The 17,707-nt window shown below is 39.3% G+C and overlaps 1 protein-coding gene across 7 annotated transcripts in view; it reads right to left on the bottom strand.

The window, feature by feature from the left end:
• MITF (melanocyte inducing transcription factor) overlaps nt 1-17,707 on the bottom strand; it is a 223,260-nt gene that overhangs the window by 97,566 nt on the left and 107,987 nt on the right. For 2 of the 7 annotated variants that reach the window (XM_060633739.3, XM_060633740.3), the window contains exon 1: nt 4,895-5,267. The exons of 4 other annotated variants lie outside the window; for them this stretch is intronic. In XM_060633739.3, coding sequence (XP_060489722.1) covers nt 4,895-4,950 — 56 coding nt within the window. In that variant the 5' untranslated portion in view covers nt 4,951-5,267. Of the gene's footprint in view, nt 1-4,894; nt 5,268-17,707 lie in introns of those variants that run through there. One more of the 7 variants, XM_060633741.3, reaches the window with a different exon arrangement.

Genomic DNA, 17,707 nt, shown 5'->3' with positions numbered 1-17,707 from the left:
TTATTTATTTTGAGAGAGAAAGAGTGGAGGGGCAGAGAGGGAGGCAGAGAGAGAATCCCAAGCTTCATGTTCAGCACAGAGCCCAACGCGAGGCTCAGTCCCATGAACCATGAGATCATGACGTGAGCCGAAATAAGGGGTCAGACACCTAACCAATTGAGCCACCCAGGAGCCCCGGGATTAATAATTTTAAGCTAGTATCAGCAAGAATAATCTCAGCAACTGATTAGATCAAAATTAAAGAGAACCCTAATAAGACCCCCAGTCTATCAGTATTCTTCAAAAGATATCATACAAAATACGATATCTTGGGGCTCAGGAAGAAAAGATGAGTACATTTCTTTATAGGGGTGCCTGGATGGCTCAGTCAGTTAAGTGTTCGACTTCACCTCAGGTCATGATCTCACAGTTCAGGGGTTCAAGTCCCGCATCACGCTCTGTGCTGACAGCTCAGAGCCTGCTTCAGAGTCTGTGTCTCCCTCTCTCTCTGCCCCTCCCCTACTCACAATCTCTCTCTGAAAAATGAATAAACGTTAAAAAATTTTTTTAAAGAACGTTTCTTTATATAAAAATTTTATCCTTCACTTTTATTTTCTCTTTTTGTACATGTTGTACAATGTAATACATATACCATTACAATATGGCACACGTAAATAATGTAATATAGTTATAATGTAAATAATGTGTTTAACATATAAACATTATTGACATGTTTATAAAATAAAAATATGTTGCAAGCCCTTGCCTGAAAAAAAAATTCTTTAAATAGGAAGGATTACCAAAAATGTTTAAGAGACTTCTTCAGTAATATATGACCAGTGTTCTTCCAGGCAATTTCATCATCAGATTTTTTTTAAGTTGGTTATTTTCACCACTCGCAGAGTTTCTCACTTCAGTACACTCTGTAACTAAGGAGAATGTCAACTCTTACTAAACGATATTTTCAACCAGGGATACGAGGATGCCATTTCCTCATTTTATGACCACAACTGTTCTCCATCTTCCACAGATGCCACTACGGGCTGGCATACTCTTAGCCCTCAATTCCCTACAGGAAAGTGCCTCGGAGAGCCAGGCCATCAAAAGGTTATAAAACCTATAAAGTTAAGATGCTGCACACTCAAGCTCTCTGTCTTTCATATCAAGCTCCCTTCCACTAGGCCACACTCTACAATTCTTGCTTACTCTATCCAACTGTGGAATCCCATTCGCGCCTAGCTGCTATGTTTTAAAATGCTCTGAAAGACTCATCCTCTGTAAGGTGCAAATAATTGAGATGGCATGACATGACACTCCACCTGCAGTATTTTAAAAGGAAGAAGTTTCTTTACGCATGCCTAGGACATACCTTCCCAACATGGGAAGTCTGCAATACTGTGTGGAAATCCAGACCAAAGGACAAGTGATGGCCTCATGAGCAGCCCAGCATCTTGCCCCACTTCTTTGGTGATGCACCCTGATTTCATCTTGAAGGACCAGCCTCCTCACTTTCAGTTCATGAGGTTATAACGCTGCTGCTGACTCCAGGTATAGAAACACAACCCAGGATTGGCCAATCAGCATATCCATCACATGGGCCTGTGCTCCAAAGTGGTCCAGCAAGAGTCAGTCCAATGCTTTGGACTATAACTACTGGGGTAAAAGAACTCTCTTTATGCAAAGATTTGGAAAGATGGTGAGATGTAAGTCTGGAAGTTCCTGGACCAACTGAAAAGAAAGCCCAACTAGTTGAAACAGTAATGTGGACTGAAGGAAGAAAGGACAGAGAAGGAGGAAATGCAAAGAAGGAGCCAGCATTGGATGACACTGAGCAAATGAATCGAATGACCTGTGAAGCCCTGAAAACCCTGAACATCGGATATTCGTTTGCAAAGGCCAACCTCCATTTTTGATTAAGCCCAGTTTGATGTGCCCTGCAGTACCACAGCTGGTTTTTGTGACATTTAGGAAATATAAGTCATTCTGGAAAAAGTAAAGTTTTGGCCTAAAATCTATAACTCAAACAATCCAATATCCATTTCCCTATTTTCTCCTCGTTTTAGCTGGTACAGTGCCACTCACAACATTACCCAGCTTTCCAGGAACTTGGTTAGTTTAGCTTCACGTCTAAGTTCTGCCATCATGTCTCCTAGACTTTGGCTGTAATGGTTGGAGGTCCAGCAGTCACTCTGAACTGCAAAGATGAGGCCCAGACTTAAGAATGGAGCTGAAATGTGCATAGTCCTTCATGACCCGGTCTCCATGAGGACAGGATTTTTGTTTTATGTTTTATTCACATATAGATTCCCTAGCACCCAGAAGAATACTTGGCACACAGTAGGATCAAATAAATGCCTGTTCAGTGAATAAATGTGGTGGCTCTATCCTAACAAATACTCCACCTCTTAAAATCAGATAATATTAGAATCTTAGTGTCAGAAGACATTTTAGTCAAACCATTTGCTTGAATCATCCAGTGACAGAGAATATATTTTTCCCAAGAGCTCTGGACTCCTACTGCATTTCCTTAATTCTAAGCCAAACTTTCCTTCTACATTTTCAGATTTCTCAAGTCAGAACAGATCCTATAATTGATGTATATATTTTGTAGATCTATTGCCCCAAATAGTTGCCTTATAATTATTATCAATAGTGAACTGGATACAAGGAAATACATTTGAAAGACAAATACTGTGGCACTAGACTAGGTATGTCCCCCCTCAAAAGCTCAAATGAGGAATGGCTGGAGTAATTCAGAAATCTGTGCTTTGCGGAAAACCACTCCGTAAGAAGGCAGAGGAGGAAACATCAATTCATTCAGTATCTTAAATGAAAATCCATAAAACATAACAGAAAAGAGCAGAAGTCCTGGAGCCAGCATACCTAAGGGTAAAAATGTGGCTCTATCATGTCTCAGTTACAGGACATGGGCAGGATTTTTCTCCTGCCCAAACCTCAATTTTCTCATCTGCAAAATGGAAGGAGAAAACAGTACCTTAGGTAGAGAGCAATTATGAGAATCAAATGTGTTAATATGGGTTAGAATGGTGGCCAGCACACCACGTGGGCCATAAGTACAAGCTATACTATTCTATGTTTTAATTCTTGATTTGGTATCCTCAGCATCTTCTTAAAATCTCAAAACTAGTAAAAACTGACAAGTTATTTTCTAGGAAGACAAAACTCTTAGAATGTTGCCTTCTGCTATGGTGTTCTTTTGCTTTCCTAGAGGAAAATACAAAAGAAACAATTAATTCACAGCATGTGCCCTCCCTAAAAGAACAGGCACAAAGAAGTTAATAGGCAACAGCTCAGTGAACAGTTTTGTCAAAGATGTGTGCTAAGAATTTCATTCTGAGAGTTTAGAAGGGAAGCATGCTCCTATGGTGAGTATTTTCTTTAACCAGAAAAAGAAATTCAAAATCAATTAAGCAAAAGCAGTTGTAAGAATTAATTTTGGTGTAAATTCAAGGGTGACATCATCACTGTCCTTAGGCTGCATCAAAATGGCATGTTTTATCCTTTCATGTCATCTGTTAATTTGCATTAAATTAATATTAAAAAAATTAGTAACTTACATAGTACATTCTTGTGGGGTATGAATCACAAAGAGCAGACATCATCTCCCTAACTATTATCTGCTTTGCAAGGAAGAAATTTATAACATTTCTAGCATAATGACATTTTAAATACATAATTAATATACATAAACTTTGTCCATAAAATGCTCATTTTTTTCAAAGAAATAAGTCATTAAACTGTTTTTATGACCTACAGAATGAAAAATACAAGTGAAAGCAAATTCAATACAGCAAAAATCACGCAAAAAAATTAGAAATCATTTTAAAAGCTACTATAAGAAATTCTAAAGATGTACCTACTAAACACAATGAACTCTAACTGTGCTTCAATTTGTGGGGATTCATTTTTTAAGAATCAAATTCTAAAAATAGTTCTGCTACATTTAGTATTTTTCCACTATTCTTGTCGTCTTTAAACACACCTTCACAAGCTGCTGAACATAATGCTTTTCTGACTTAATCACAACCTCTCTCATGACCCAGGAACGTTCAGTAAATAATTATTAAGCTCCAAAGGTGGCTTTTGCATAAGTTGATTTGCTTGAATGCCTATTCACTTAGGGACACAGCTTTTAGTATTGTTTTCAAATCTTATCATCTAACATTGAAAGTAAATGTTAAAGGGGGGTGGGGGGGGCGCTATCATCTACTTAGTCTTTCTCTTTTTTAGTATTTGTTTGAAACTGCCCATTTCAAATTTGTTCTACACTTACACGCCAGGCAGATGACTCTGATGTTTGGATGTTTTGTTTTCCTCTCAAAGAGAAAAAGAAATCAATATACAGAAATGCAAACGAGATGTTTATAAATGCAACTGCTACTGTTCCACAGTAAGGTTTAAAAAAAAAAAAAAAAGGAGAAAGCAAAAAATCCAAAGGGTTTGCAATAAGGCAATTTTGACAAATGCTACTGCTAGGGACACTCGTTTTCCTGAAGAAAATCCTTTTTTATTCATGACGAAGCTGAGCTGCAACCTACTCCATAATCATAAATCAAGCTCTGTTCTCGGATTGTTCAAGCGGTCATTTTTTTTTTTTTTTTTGGCATTATTAATTGAAGACCGACATTCAATTTTAAACAAGACAAAGCTAATGGGCCAGCATTTCCACCCCCCCACCAACAAATTAGTTGTTATCCTTGTCCTGGCCGCATATTAGAGGCTACAGCTGAAGCTGATTAAAGCCACAGTAACAAAGTAACAGTTCCAGTATTTTTAACTCCCAATAAAACCTTCCCGTTCTCTAGCCTCCCCCTTAAAAAAAAAAAAAAAAAAAAAAAAAAATCGCTCCTGTTAAGTGGTCCCGGGATTATTTCCAGAATAAAACTTCACTTACAGATATAAGCTTTCAAAGGAGCAAGGCATGAACATCTGAACTCTAAGCGCCTCCATCTTTTTTCCTTTAAGGTGCTCTTCAAGCCCTTGGCGAAGAGTGAAAGTCAAAGTTAGTTCTGGCACTGGCTGTGTCACTAGGGGTGGCTCCTGATAAGGCCCTGGAAACTCCAATCCAAACACAGCTCGTGCTAGAACGGTGCCTGGTGTCTGTCTTCAACAGCAGACCTGTTTAATCCAGTACCTACTGTACCTGCAGGACAAAAATGCTGCCTCACACTGCTAAAGGGACGATGCAAGGACCCAGGCAGGCCAACAGTTCACCCAGCAGCCAGGCGAGCACCTCAGGATGCTCTCTCTTAGCCTTCCAGATTGCAGGTACCGGCTGAGGTTTGCAGCGGCTGCGCGTTAGTTAGTGGAGAACTTGAAAGGGAGGTAATTTCACATCCCGGGGAATTTTTAACACTTAACGGAGTCTCAGAATTTAGGAGGGCTGTAGGATTGCTTGCGTCCCTTCTCAGTTTGAGAGATCTCGGGCATTTTTGGAACTGGATCTGATAATCGCACATGCTCTCCTACTGGCAGGCTAGAGATCCAGACAGACTTCCTCACCCTCAGACCCCAAGCGGATGAGGGTTGTCCCTACCAAGTCCTGGTGGGAGCCAAACACAAGCTGCTTCTAATTGTGGACACCATCTTTTAGGACATACACATCTTCAGGCCATATATCTGTGTATTCTTAGACTGTCACCCAATTAATTCTGGAAGCATTGGTGTACAAGAAGAAATAAAAATAACACGCATTCTCAAAAGACGTTCTTAAAATTCCAACATGACAACATCAATATTACCAAATATTGATGGAAATCCTACAGACTCAGCACACCAGAGTGCTGGAGAGTTATGAAAATATGTATGTTTCTCTCTACACACCATTCAAAGGTCAGAACGAAGACATGTGACACCGGTTAGCTGTGTGCCCTGGGCAAGTTACTTCACCTCTCTGTGCCTAAGAGTTTATCTCCAAAGTTAATGATGGGAAAACAATGCATTCTCTACAAGCCATAATCAAGCGTGAATTCCATAATGCAATGAAATTATCTTTGTTTTCACCTCCCTTTAATAATAGGAAATCTTTAGTCGGTAGTCTCAGGCAGGCTATTGCTAGTTCTTTTTATTCTTTGCTCATTTGTTCATTCATTCACTCTTTTATTTAATAAATATTTAGGGGACACCTACTACGTCCCAGGCACTGTGTAAACTCTTGGAGTCTATGGGCTAGTGGGACACACATATTAAATAATCACACTGTCAGATAATACTACATGTAATAACTTCTACAGGGAGCTGGAAAGGCTTAAAATGTAAGGGTCAGAAAAGCCCTCTCTTGGGCAGGGACCTCTGCGCTGAGATCTCAGCAGGGTTAGCCTCTCGGGGGAAAGGAGAGCGTGGAAGAAGAGTCTTCTGAGCAGTGGTAATAATATATACGTGCAAGAATCCTGAGGTGGGAATTACAAGAATGATCCACTATAGTTGGGAGGACAGAGAGGGAGGGAAAAGCATGGTGTCCATGAAACCAAAGCAATGACCTGGGCCAGACCACATAGGATCTGGTAGGACAGGGAGAAGGACTTGATTTTGATCCAAGATGAACAGGAAACCACAGAGAGACTATATGCAGAGGAGCAAAGGGCTCAGATTTGAGTTTTAGAAAGTTCCCTCTAGCTGCTATGTTGAGACTCAGCTAAAAGAGAGCCAAGATTGGCTACTGAAATGGTCCTAGTAGGACATGATGATAGTTCATGGGGGATGAGAGAGCACCGAGGGTAGAAAGGGTGAAGAGAAGTTCAGAATAGTGAACAGAGTGCTGACAAAACTAAAGACCAATAAAAAGACTTGGGGTAGGGTAGGGTAGGGAATCCAGGTCCCTAATGTAATATAATTGCATTCACTAACTATAGTTATTGAGTACTTCCTACACACCAGGTGTTGTGCTGGGTGCTGGGGTAAACAGAGGAGTAAGATGCTATACTATCTAACCCCCCCCCCCCCACACACACACACACACACTAACCTACCCAACCTCTCTTCTCCTACCTCTGTCACAAAATGTCATAAAAATAAAGTACAAAGGTTCTGGTGTCAACTTATCCAGGCTGAAATTCCACCACTTATTAAGTCTGTGACCTTGTCCAAATTTATCAAACTTGCCATGCCCCAGATTCTTCCCCTGAGAAAGGCAAATGATAAGTGCCTATCCCACAGGATGCTGTTAGAACTGAAGAATATAATACAGTGATGTGTTAGTCTCTGACATATAGTAAGCTCTCAATTAAAAAACAGCTGTTATGGTTATGATGACGGTTAGGGCTGTTATCCTTGATTCACAATGACCGACCTAGAGAACCAAAGTAAAACGAACATAGCAAAAAAAGAAAAACCACAGAGAAAGTAGAAGATGAAGGAAAATAGAAAGGGTAGGAAATCACTGTATCTGGAACTTTAAGGGATAGCTAGATTATCTTTAAAAAGACTGAGCTGGACTCCCTCTTACTTCGGGCACTATTTGAAAGTGCATTAAGTTACAAGGTACCGGGTAAGTTTTAGAACTGAAACCCTGATTTATTACATGCTTACACACAGGGAAAATTTGTACCCTCCATGAGATCTCAAATGTTGACCATGAAACCAATGGTATCAATTCCAGCCATTCCATCAGGGACACAAAGTGGTGCCAAATGCTCCCCTGGCACGTTCAGCCAATGACATCGCCTGACCTTTCATCCCAGATAATCCACCACCCCCAAGAAGGCTGTCCATTGACTGTTTACATAAGTATTTAAATAAAATTACTTTTAAGGGGCATGTGTTCAACTATTCATGGTACTTTAGAAAGATCTATATTACAGCAGTGTTCTTGGCCACAGCATTGAAATACCCACCAGCAAATGGAGTAAAGTTTGACTTAAATGTGTACATATGCTGCCATGTACAAAATTTATGAAATATTACATACATTTCCCCAATACTAAAATACCTATCTGCTTAACACACACACACACACACACACACACACACACACACACCTGAATAAAAAAAGGGTCAGAGGTCTCGAATAAACGTTTTTCCAAAGAAGCCATGCAGATGGCCAACAGACACATGAGAAGAGGCTCAACATCACTCCTCATCAGGAAAATGCAAATCAGAACCACAAAGAGATACCACCTCATACCTGTCAGAACGGCTAGTATAAAAAAGACAAGAAATGACAAGTATTTGCAAGGATGTGAAAAAAACAGGAACCCTCAGGCACTGTTGGTGGGAATGTAAATTGGTACAGCCACTATGGAAAAGAGTATAAAGGTTCCTCAAAATATTAACAAGAGAACTGCTATATGATCCAGTAATTCCTCTTCTGGGTATCTACCTGAAGAAAACAAAACACCAATTCAAGATAGATGTCCCCCTACGTTTATTGCAGCATTATTTACAATAGCCAAGATATGAAACCCTAAGTGTCTAATGATAGATGAATGGATAAAGAAGAGGTGGTATATATACACACAATGGAGTATTACTCAGCCATAAAGAAAAATGAAATCTTGCCACTTGTGACAATATGGATGGACCTGAAGGGTATTATGCTAAGTGAAATAAGTAGGAGAAAGACAAATACCATATAATTTCACTTACATATGGAATCTGGAAGACAAACGAACAAACAAACACAAAGAAACAGACTCATAAATACAAGAAAACAAACTGGTGGTTGCCAGAGGGGAGAGGGGTGGGAGGATAGGCAAGAGTTGAAGAGATTAAACCTCCAGTTATAAAATAAATAAGGCATGGGTACAGAAAGTGCAGCAGAGGGAATACGGTCAGTAACACTGTAATAACTTTGTCCAGTGACAGTAAGTACGCTTATCATGGTGAGTGTTCTGCAATGTATTTGTCATTTCACTATGTTGTACACCTGAAACTAATATAATACTGTATGTCACCTACACTTCAATTACAAATTTAAAAATAAAATAAAATACCAGTCCTCAAGGTGTCACCCCATTATTCAACAAATGTCTCAGAGGAGCAGGAACCTTGTCTTTTTTGTTCACCATTGTATCCCTAGAACCTAGTGGAATCTACTCGTCTGTGGTTGATGTTCAATAAATATCTTTAAAATGGGAGTCCGTGGCTGGCTCAGTCGGTTGAGCATCCCTCTCTTGATTTCAGCTTAGGTCATGATCCCAGGACAATGGGACCAAACCCTGCATTGGGCTCCGTGCTGAGATTCAATTCTGTGGCACCTACTTGAGATTCTTCCTCTCTCCCTCTACCCTTACCCCCACTCACACTCTCTCTAAAACTAAAAATTTTTTTTAAAAAGTTACTTTAAAAAAAAATCTTTAAAATGCATTAATCTATAACATGAAAATAACTCTCTTGTGCACATCTGTATTATCCAGATGAGTATCCCAACTGCATATACATATGTTTATGCATATATATATATATATATATACATATATATATTATATACACATACATACACATACACACACACACACACACACACACACACACACACACACCCTAAATTTAAACACAAAGAAATGCAAGTGGAGAAAAAGGAAAAAGAATATTTAAAAAACACAAAACACCAAATGCAGAGTAAAAATATTACCTGTATTCCAGTGCATTTCAAATCTTAATTACTACTCCCTGCCCCAAATTTCAGCAAAAAAAAACTAGAGTCATCAGAATTCTTACTGACCTTTACAAAGATGACCTTAACTAAAATGGAACTTAAAAGTATCAACCATCCAAGTGACAGTCAAATTTTCCTTTAGATGCTAAATTTGGGCCTTGGAATCTTTTTGGAAGGAAAAATCCAATCACCACTTTGAATGGGTGAGAGAAGAGATAAGAGGTTTTACTTGTTACCCTGTCCAAAACTCAGCAGAGGAAAAGTAGAGAACCCTTATCGCTGTCAGAATTCTTACTTTACTTGGATATCAAATGTTCTATTGCTCCCACAGCACACCATTTTCTTCTGTCTTTTCTTTTGATAGTCATTGCTGTTTTTAGGAAACTCACACTTCTACTACTCACTGGCCTCAGACAGTTAAGAGCTGAGGGATCATTGTGTGACCAGCATTATACTGATGCATGAACTACCCCCCACAGCCAATTTAGGAAGCAAGTACCTTCTCTTCAAATGTTTCAGTATGATCCCAGCCAATAGTTCCCGAGCCTGTACTCCTATCACAAGCGCCTGGGGACTCTTCTCCCCACCCTATTCCCTCAACATCAACACAGGAGCATTTAATGTCAGGGATCTTTCCCGAAACAAATGACTGAATGAGACTCTAGCAGGTGAGTTTGGAATTCTGTGTGTTTAAAAAAAAAATCTCATAAAAGTCCAATGTGAAGTCAGGTCCAGGAATATAATATATATTCCCACTAACATATAATATATTATAGCATATATACATATAATATATTCTATGTAAACTATCTAAGAGTGGCAAGAAAATACCCCAGAAGGTAAGCATCCTCGTTTGTTGAATAGAGAGGTTTCTACTTGCAGAGCTTACTCCTTTAAAACATCCACTTGGAATTATGGACATACTTTGAACGAACGTTCAGTGAAAGCCTTATTATGAGGTAATTAAAGAGTACCGTGAGTGTGATGATGAAACTCAAAAATCTCTCAAGAGTAAAGAACACACGCCCCCTTCTCCCCACACATCATTATGCCCCATTCTGGGAAAAGTACGAGGCACTGAAAGGCCCCTGCAGTGCAAACATTGACTGGCCCAGCATGTGCGAGGTGTCTTCTCAGGGCCTTGTGCAAGACAGCAGTGAGGAAGCCAGGGACTCTGTTCTTCAGGGGTTCACACCACAGAAACCCAAACTCCCATACCCGTGCCGTCGTAATACCGGGTTGAGGGGACGCATGCCAGGTGTTCTCCTCGGCCTCCTCCAGAGACTCCCCCCCCAGCCGGCTCCTCCTCACCTTCCAGAGGAGGGCTTTACAGGCGTGACATTTCTCCCTCAGAGAAGTCCCCTCCGCCACCCCCACCACCTCCCTCTCCAGGTATGATCATTTTATTTGTCTAATTGTCTTCTGTCCTTGAAGGCAGGGTCCTTTGTATTTATTTTATTCTCAGTGCCTGGCACAGATTAAGTGTTCGATAAATATTTGCTAGCTGGATGGCTGGATGGGTGAAAAGAAGGAAGGAAAGAAGAATGGACAGACGAACAACAACATTAAAAAAGATCAGTAACAAAGGCCCCTCCACGGAACAATCTCACAGCATTTAATTAATTAGAAAGGGAGCGTCAACAGGCATGAATGGGAAGCACAATTATATACTATGTTTGGAAACTTTAAGTTGCTGAACACAATTGACCTTCATGAGTAAGTACTGAGATACAAAGTGACAAGAAAGGGGTCCAGCAGTTCTAATTTGAAGCCCTCACAGCCTGACTGAAGGCAATTTTTAATGACCACCTATCTGCAGAAATAACTGTTCAGTACCATTCAATCACGATGATCTCTTTCATCCTGTTTCTATTTTCTTCTACTACCAAGAACAGATCTCACTGTAAAAATGATGGTCCAGCATCTTCTGAAAGACGGCTCATTGTACCTGGCACACAAAGAAGCCTTTTAAGGTTGCAACAAGGAAAAGCAGACCAAGATGACCCCAGGTAAACTTGATTTAGGCTCACTCCGACATTATTAAAGAACCGTTTAAATGCTTATGCAAACATCTGGAACGAAAAATTAATTTTTTAAAGACCATTTAGAAAAACCTGTCCTGAGAATAAAAATATAATTGGCAAAGAGGCATCTCAAATGTTGTGTGAAGTCAGTTTTTAAGCAATTAACGAAGGGAGAGATACATGAAGTAACAGTTTGGCCTTTCATTGAATATAATAATCAATATAACAGAATAATTTTATATTGAGCTTTCTGAGATTCTCTTAGGGTTCACTTCAAAAGAAACACTGGTTCTTGCACTAACGGAGATTCAGAGGCCGTTTCTTTGTTATTTGGGGTATTTTGCAATAAGCAGATCACAATCTACAATACAGGCCAAGTTCATGAGACAACAAGGAGCTGGAGAGACAAACACTGATGAGATTATGCCACTTTGATTGGCATTTCTTCAAACGAGAAATTTAGTAAAACTGCAATTTACTTTCCTTTATCTGGGGAAATAAACAGGAAAAGATAAGGCTGTCGTCATTGTGGGGGCCCAAAGTTATTTACGATGTGACTTCATGATAAATAAAATTTTCCACTTCAGGAGTTTAAAACCATGGTATTTTTCTCTCACCGTAGTGTTTAACGCCTAACTCATTTAAAAAGAAAAATGTGGACTTCTCTTTTATTGTAGTCACTTTTTGGAAATAATTAAAGACTGGAGAGCAAATGAGCCCATAGGGTGTCTTTGCCATCCTCTTAAGGGTGTTGAGGACTGAAGCAGGAATGCGTTACCACGACCACCATCATCCTCATCATCTAAGACTTCAGATTCTTTCTTCTTCACAGCAAGAGTCAAGACATTAAAATATTTTAAAGCAACAGAATCTATTAGAAATGGCCTCCACAGATCACTGTAGCTGCTGAAGTGAAGGAATCTATCCTTCCCAACCTACCATCTCTGAAAGAGGTATCAGGGCACGAACAACTCGAAGAACCACCTAAATCCCTTATGGTCTGAAGAGGAGCTGGAAAAGGGCACGAAGGTAAGAAAGGGATGGATATTTCGTCAGCTAAACTTTCTCATCTACTCATGTAATTTTAGTACTTGGATTCCAAAACCTGAGTTGAAGGTAGAGATAGACTGTTTCTTGTACACAATCACGCTATGGTGGAAGGTGGTATGGAAGTCAAGAGTGAGGTACAAAAACTCCCAATCTGTACAAGATGTGGTAAGGACCCAGAAAAGTGGTTTCAATCAGTAGGCAGCAAACCTCTGAGAGGCCACTATTTTATGAATGAACAAGTAGCTGAGATGTCTCCCCTAGAGGTACAAACAGAACCACTTTTCAATCAGAGACAAAATAGTGTAGTGGTGCATGTAAAGTGCACACACACACACACACACACACACACACACACAGTGTTCATCTCATTATTTTACCTTGGGTAAGTTATTCAATTTCTGAGTCTCAAAATCTGCATCTGTAAGATGGGGCATGAATATTACCTATTTGATGGATTAATGTGATAATTAAATGAAGTAAGGCAAATACTTAGCACAGTGCCTTAAAAAAAAAAATAAAAATAAAAAAAAATAAACGCACTAGGGTCACCTGGGTGGCTCAGTCAGTTTTGAGTGTCTGACTCTGGATTTTGGCTCAGGTCATGATTTCATTGTTCGTGAGATCAAGTCCCATGTCAGGCTCTGTACTGACAGTACGAAGCCTGCTTGGGATTCTCTCTCTCCCTCTCTCTCTCTGCCCCTCCCGTGAGTGCTCTCACGCTCTCTCTCTTTCTCTTTCACTCTCTCTCTCTATATATATAGGTACTTGATTTCAAAATACTATAGGGAATAAAAAGTTAGCCTTGAGACCCTCAACACTATGGCAAATAACAGTTACCATTTGGAGGCAATAGTGAAGATACTTTTGAAAACTGGTATTTGAAGAGGTTACACAGATCCTCAATATATATGAGGTCAGGAAAGGTCCAGAGGGATATTTGTGAATTATACATTCATAATAAAAAACCAAAAACTAAAAGTTGATAATCTGTAACTTGTGATAGTGGACAACTAACTATGCCTTTTCAATGGCTGTCTTAGCTACAGGCAAAAAATTCTAGCCCAGGGAACCCTCTGCTCTGACGCAGTATGCCATTTATGTTTTTAACTTGTATTTTTACTATATAAATATACCCAGAGGTCAAGCAGGAAATCATATATTTAAATAAGCAAAACTATACCAAACAACCTCTTTGTGTTCAATAGATCACCTTACATTAAATTTGTGTTACTAGTCAAATTTCCCAAACTTCTAAAGCATCTCAGTACTGACTCTCATTCTAATGACATCCTGTTTCAGTTATGCTGAGCAAACAGGATTTAAAATGAGAAAAATAATATTTGCACATAAATCCTTCCTGTCTGTTGATTAAATCCAATCAATCATAATAAACTCGATACATATTAGCGTTCTGTACCTAATTTACACCCTAGGGAGTCTTGCCTATAATCAAAGTGTATATTTATGTGGATAGTAAAATGTTAAAATAACCAATATTTTAAATTAATGGCCTGTGTAATTTCAAGTAACACTGCCATAAACTAACAAAAAGGAAAAATTAAATCTTTGCTTTAAAATATTCAGCCATGTGTCCTTTAAAAAAGAAATAGTGCCAACAAAGCTACCTAATTTTAATATTTACTAAGTATTAATTACCTGCCAGGTATTACAGGCATAATGGCAAAGCAGATGCGGATAACAATAACCATTCTTATTCAGGCTTATCTGGCTTCTAATATCAAATAACTTTTTTTTTTTCATTTTTAAGAGATGCAAACTAAATCATGAATAAAAAAATAAGAAAAATCAAAATATTCTCATTCAAACTCACTCCTTCTAACAGTTAGGAACAAGCCCCAAGTAAAAAACAAGCACCTGGGACACTCTCTGTGGGCTGTTATTGTTAAACTAGGTCTCTCACAGAGCAGAACCAGGATGTGGCCAAGGATGCAGCCCCATATACATGCCAGACTTAAAGCAGAGGACCCAGGCTCCAAAAATCTCCAATGAGCTGCCTGACTTACCTGCCAATATCGACCAATCAGGATGAGGCCATTCCAACCAATCAGGAGGAGGCACCACTTTTTTCCCTTTACCTCCTCAACCTATTGGACCAGAGCGGCAACCTGAGAGGTACATTCTCGGTATAAGGGGGCCTCTCCTCTCTGTTCAGGGAGGCCAACCTGACTACTCTTTTGGGTGCTGTAATTCCCTTCAGCTCCAGCTGTAGCTCCAATAAAGCCTTGACTTTTGGATCTGTTCTCATTTCTATCTATGGGAGGCCCAGGAACTTGATTCTGGTAAAAATTCACCAAATATTTTTTTGAGAGCCTTCTATGTCCCAGGCACTGTTGGATATCCTTGACATAAAACACTGATATCAGGGACTGTAGAGCCTGAAGAGACAAATGTTTTGGAGTGCCTCTGAATGCTCAAATCACTTATTAATTTAAACACCATTTGAAAATTGTGTGGCTTTGCGATCTTTAAGCACTATCCACAATGATATTCCCATTAACAAGGATGCTTGCTTTCTAATACTGGATGGAAGATCAATACATTTTCATTTACAAGTGTGCCAGACAGGAAATTTGAATTATTTGAAAAAAATGACATTGTGTTTCTATCTCATTTTTAAAAAGGGCAGGGAGGAGAGAGGATAGAATTTATTATATTGTCACAATGATAACTATACCTTGTATTTGCATATCACACCTTATGTGTATTTCATCGCTTTTAATTTAAATAAAGACACTAAAGGACAGGGAGAGAGGTGAGTAGCCTGCCCAAAGTAAGGGTGTTAATAAGGTATAGATGTGGGGTTTGAAACTCCAGGGCCCACATGCTTTCCTTTATGCTTCTCTGTTCCAAGTTTACGTGAGCTACCCAACAATCACAAAAGCAGACTAATTCTATAATTAGAAGCCTGCACTGCACTGGGCTTTTTAGTTGTCTCTGCCCCACCCCCCACACCAGATTCCGAATTCCATGAAGGCATAAAGCAGGTCTGTTAAGTTCACCTCCTCATTCTTAACCCGGCACCATTCCAGATCCAGAGATTGTGCCCAAAACTAGTTGTCAATGAGCTAAATGATTAATTAATTGACCATGGTGATCTTTTGGACCACTTCTGACCATGATTTACCTTAAAAAAAAAAAAGAAAAAAAAAAGGAATGAAGCCTGCTTCCCTGCATATTTATGCCAAGCATGAATTAAATGAATGGTATTCGCTAGAAGGAAGCATAAACACACAATTTTTGTCCTCAAGTAACTTAATCTAGTTGGAAAAGAGAGTGAGAAAATGTGAGATATCAGCACAATTTATACTTGTTAATGGAAGAAGAAGGAAGGAAGTGCTCAGAAAAGAATTAGTCAAAAAAAATTATTCCCCTTTTTAGGGGAAACAAGGCCTTTGGGAAACGAGGAGGAAAATTATGAAGTTCCTTTGGCAAAGATGGTGAACTTGAGCAGTTTGCCCAAGTGTGGGACACAAGATGATCTCAAATGGAGACACACAGACTCCACAATAAAGAACCACAGAATTACACAGTGAGAAAAGCCCTTTCAAATGTCTTTCATCCCAGGAAAAGTCTCTGTTTGATGCAAATATGTCTTCAAGCTCTCAACACTTGCCCTTTGTAAACCAAAAATGCTCAGACCTCAGGCTCAGACACTTTCGGACAATACACCTTTAAGAATCTAACAATTTTCTTTCAATTTTATTGCATTTATTTTATATGTACTTCCACTTGTGGTTGCCATTATATCATCTCCTTTGAAATATATTTTTAATTTTCTTAAGCCCCCAGTAGTAAATGGGGGCAAAAGTCATGAAGCTAGCATGAGAATGGCTAAAATTTGGGGAACGCTGACTGAAAGAAGTGAAGAATATGCCAGAATCTTTCAGAGGTAACAAGATCAAACACAACCTGGAAATAGGGACCTACTCTACTGCAGTGAAAAGCTCAGACAGCTACAAAGAATTTTAGTGGGATAAAGAAAATCATGTAGGGTTCTGAACCAAGTAGGGCTCTGAAGTGGGCCTAGCCCCAACTGCTCACCGAACAGTCGAAAATGAGCATGACTCTCAGATATGGTTCCATACAGGAAGAGTGGGGACCTGGCCAAGTAGGACTGAGAATATCATAATGGAAGTGACACATCACGTGCCTGTAAACAAGACCTCCAGAAAGAAAGAAAAGGGGGGGACGGGGTGGGGTTGGGGGGGTAGTGGGCAGGGCAAGGCTGGGTTGGAACACAATGTCAGGCATGTTTGATGTTGATGCTTCAATATATAACGACTTCTCTCTCACTATGAAGGTCACTTCTGCCTGTGTTACCTCCTAGGGCACAAATATAGCTTACAGTTCACTTTCGTTTTAATTTGTTTTTTTTCTAATTTCATAATGAGGTGCCAAGAGATTTCCAGTACAGATTTTCCCCCCTAGCTGTATAATACTTTCACACACTAGATGGAGCCAACTTTATAATGCTTTGGGATTCATGGACAGGTTTGTGTTGTACTTAAAAAAAAAAAAAAAAAAAAAAATTTTCAGGCACAAATTTATGGGAATGCTGTGTACCACCAAAATATATTTTCACTTAAATTTCTCTGATTTTAATTTTAAAGATCAAAGTCCCCATCATTTTACCAATCTGCATATTTTCCATAATGCCTAAGCCCGAATCAGTATCAAACTATCGATAATGCTATAAAATGTGTGTTTAAAATAGGGGCATCTTTCAGTTTATTGACACTTTTAACTTTGACTTATTAATATATATTTATTATATTTTTTTCACGACAATCTCCAAATTACATGCTTTTTTGTTGGGAAGAAATGCAATAAGCATCTTATCAGGCCCATAAAGACTCCCTCAAGGAGCAGAGGGATTCGCGCAAAGAGAGATGCAGGTAGATATAAAGTGGACTTATGGTTCATGGGAATATGGAAAATAGTCACCAGCACTTGGCAGAGGAAATGGCTGACCTCCAGGACCAGGGAAGGTCCAGCACCAAAAGGCAAGAACGTACCA

This window comes from Panthera onca, chromosome A2 (assembly GCF_046562875.1).
Source record: "Panthera onca isolate mPanOnc1 chromosome A2, mPanOnc1 haplotype 2, whole genome shotgun sequence".
Taxonomy (NCBI): Eukaryota; Metazoa; Chordata; class Mammalia; order Carnivora; family Felidae; genus Panthera; species Panthera onca.
The sequence above is the reverse complement of the archived record's forward strand: the minus strand, read 5'-3'. Positions and strand labels throughout refer to the sequence as shown.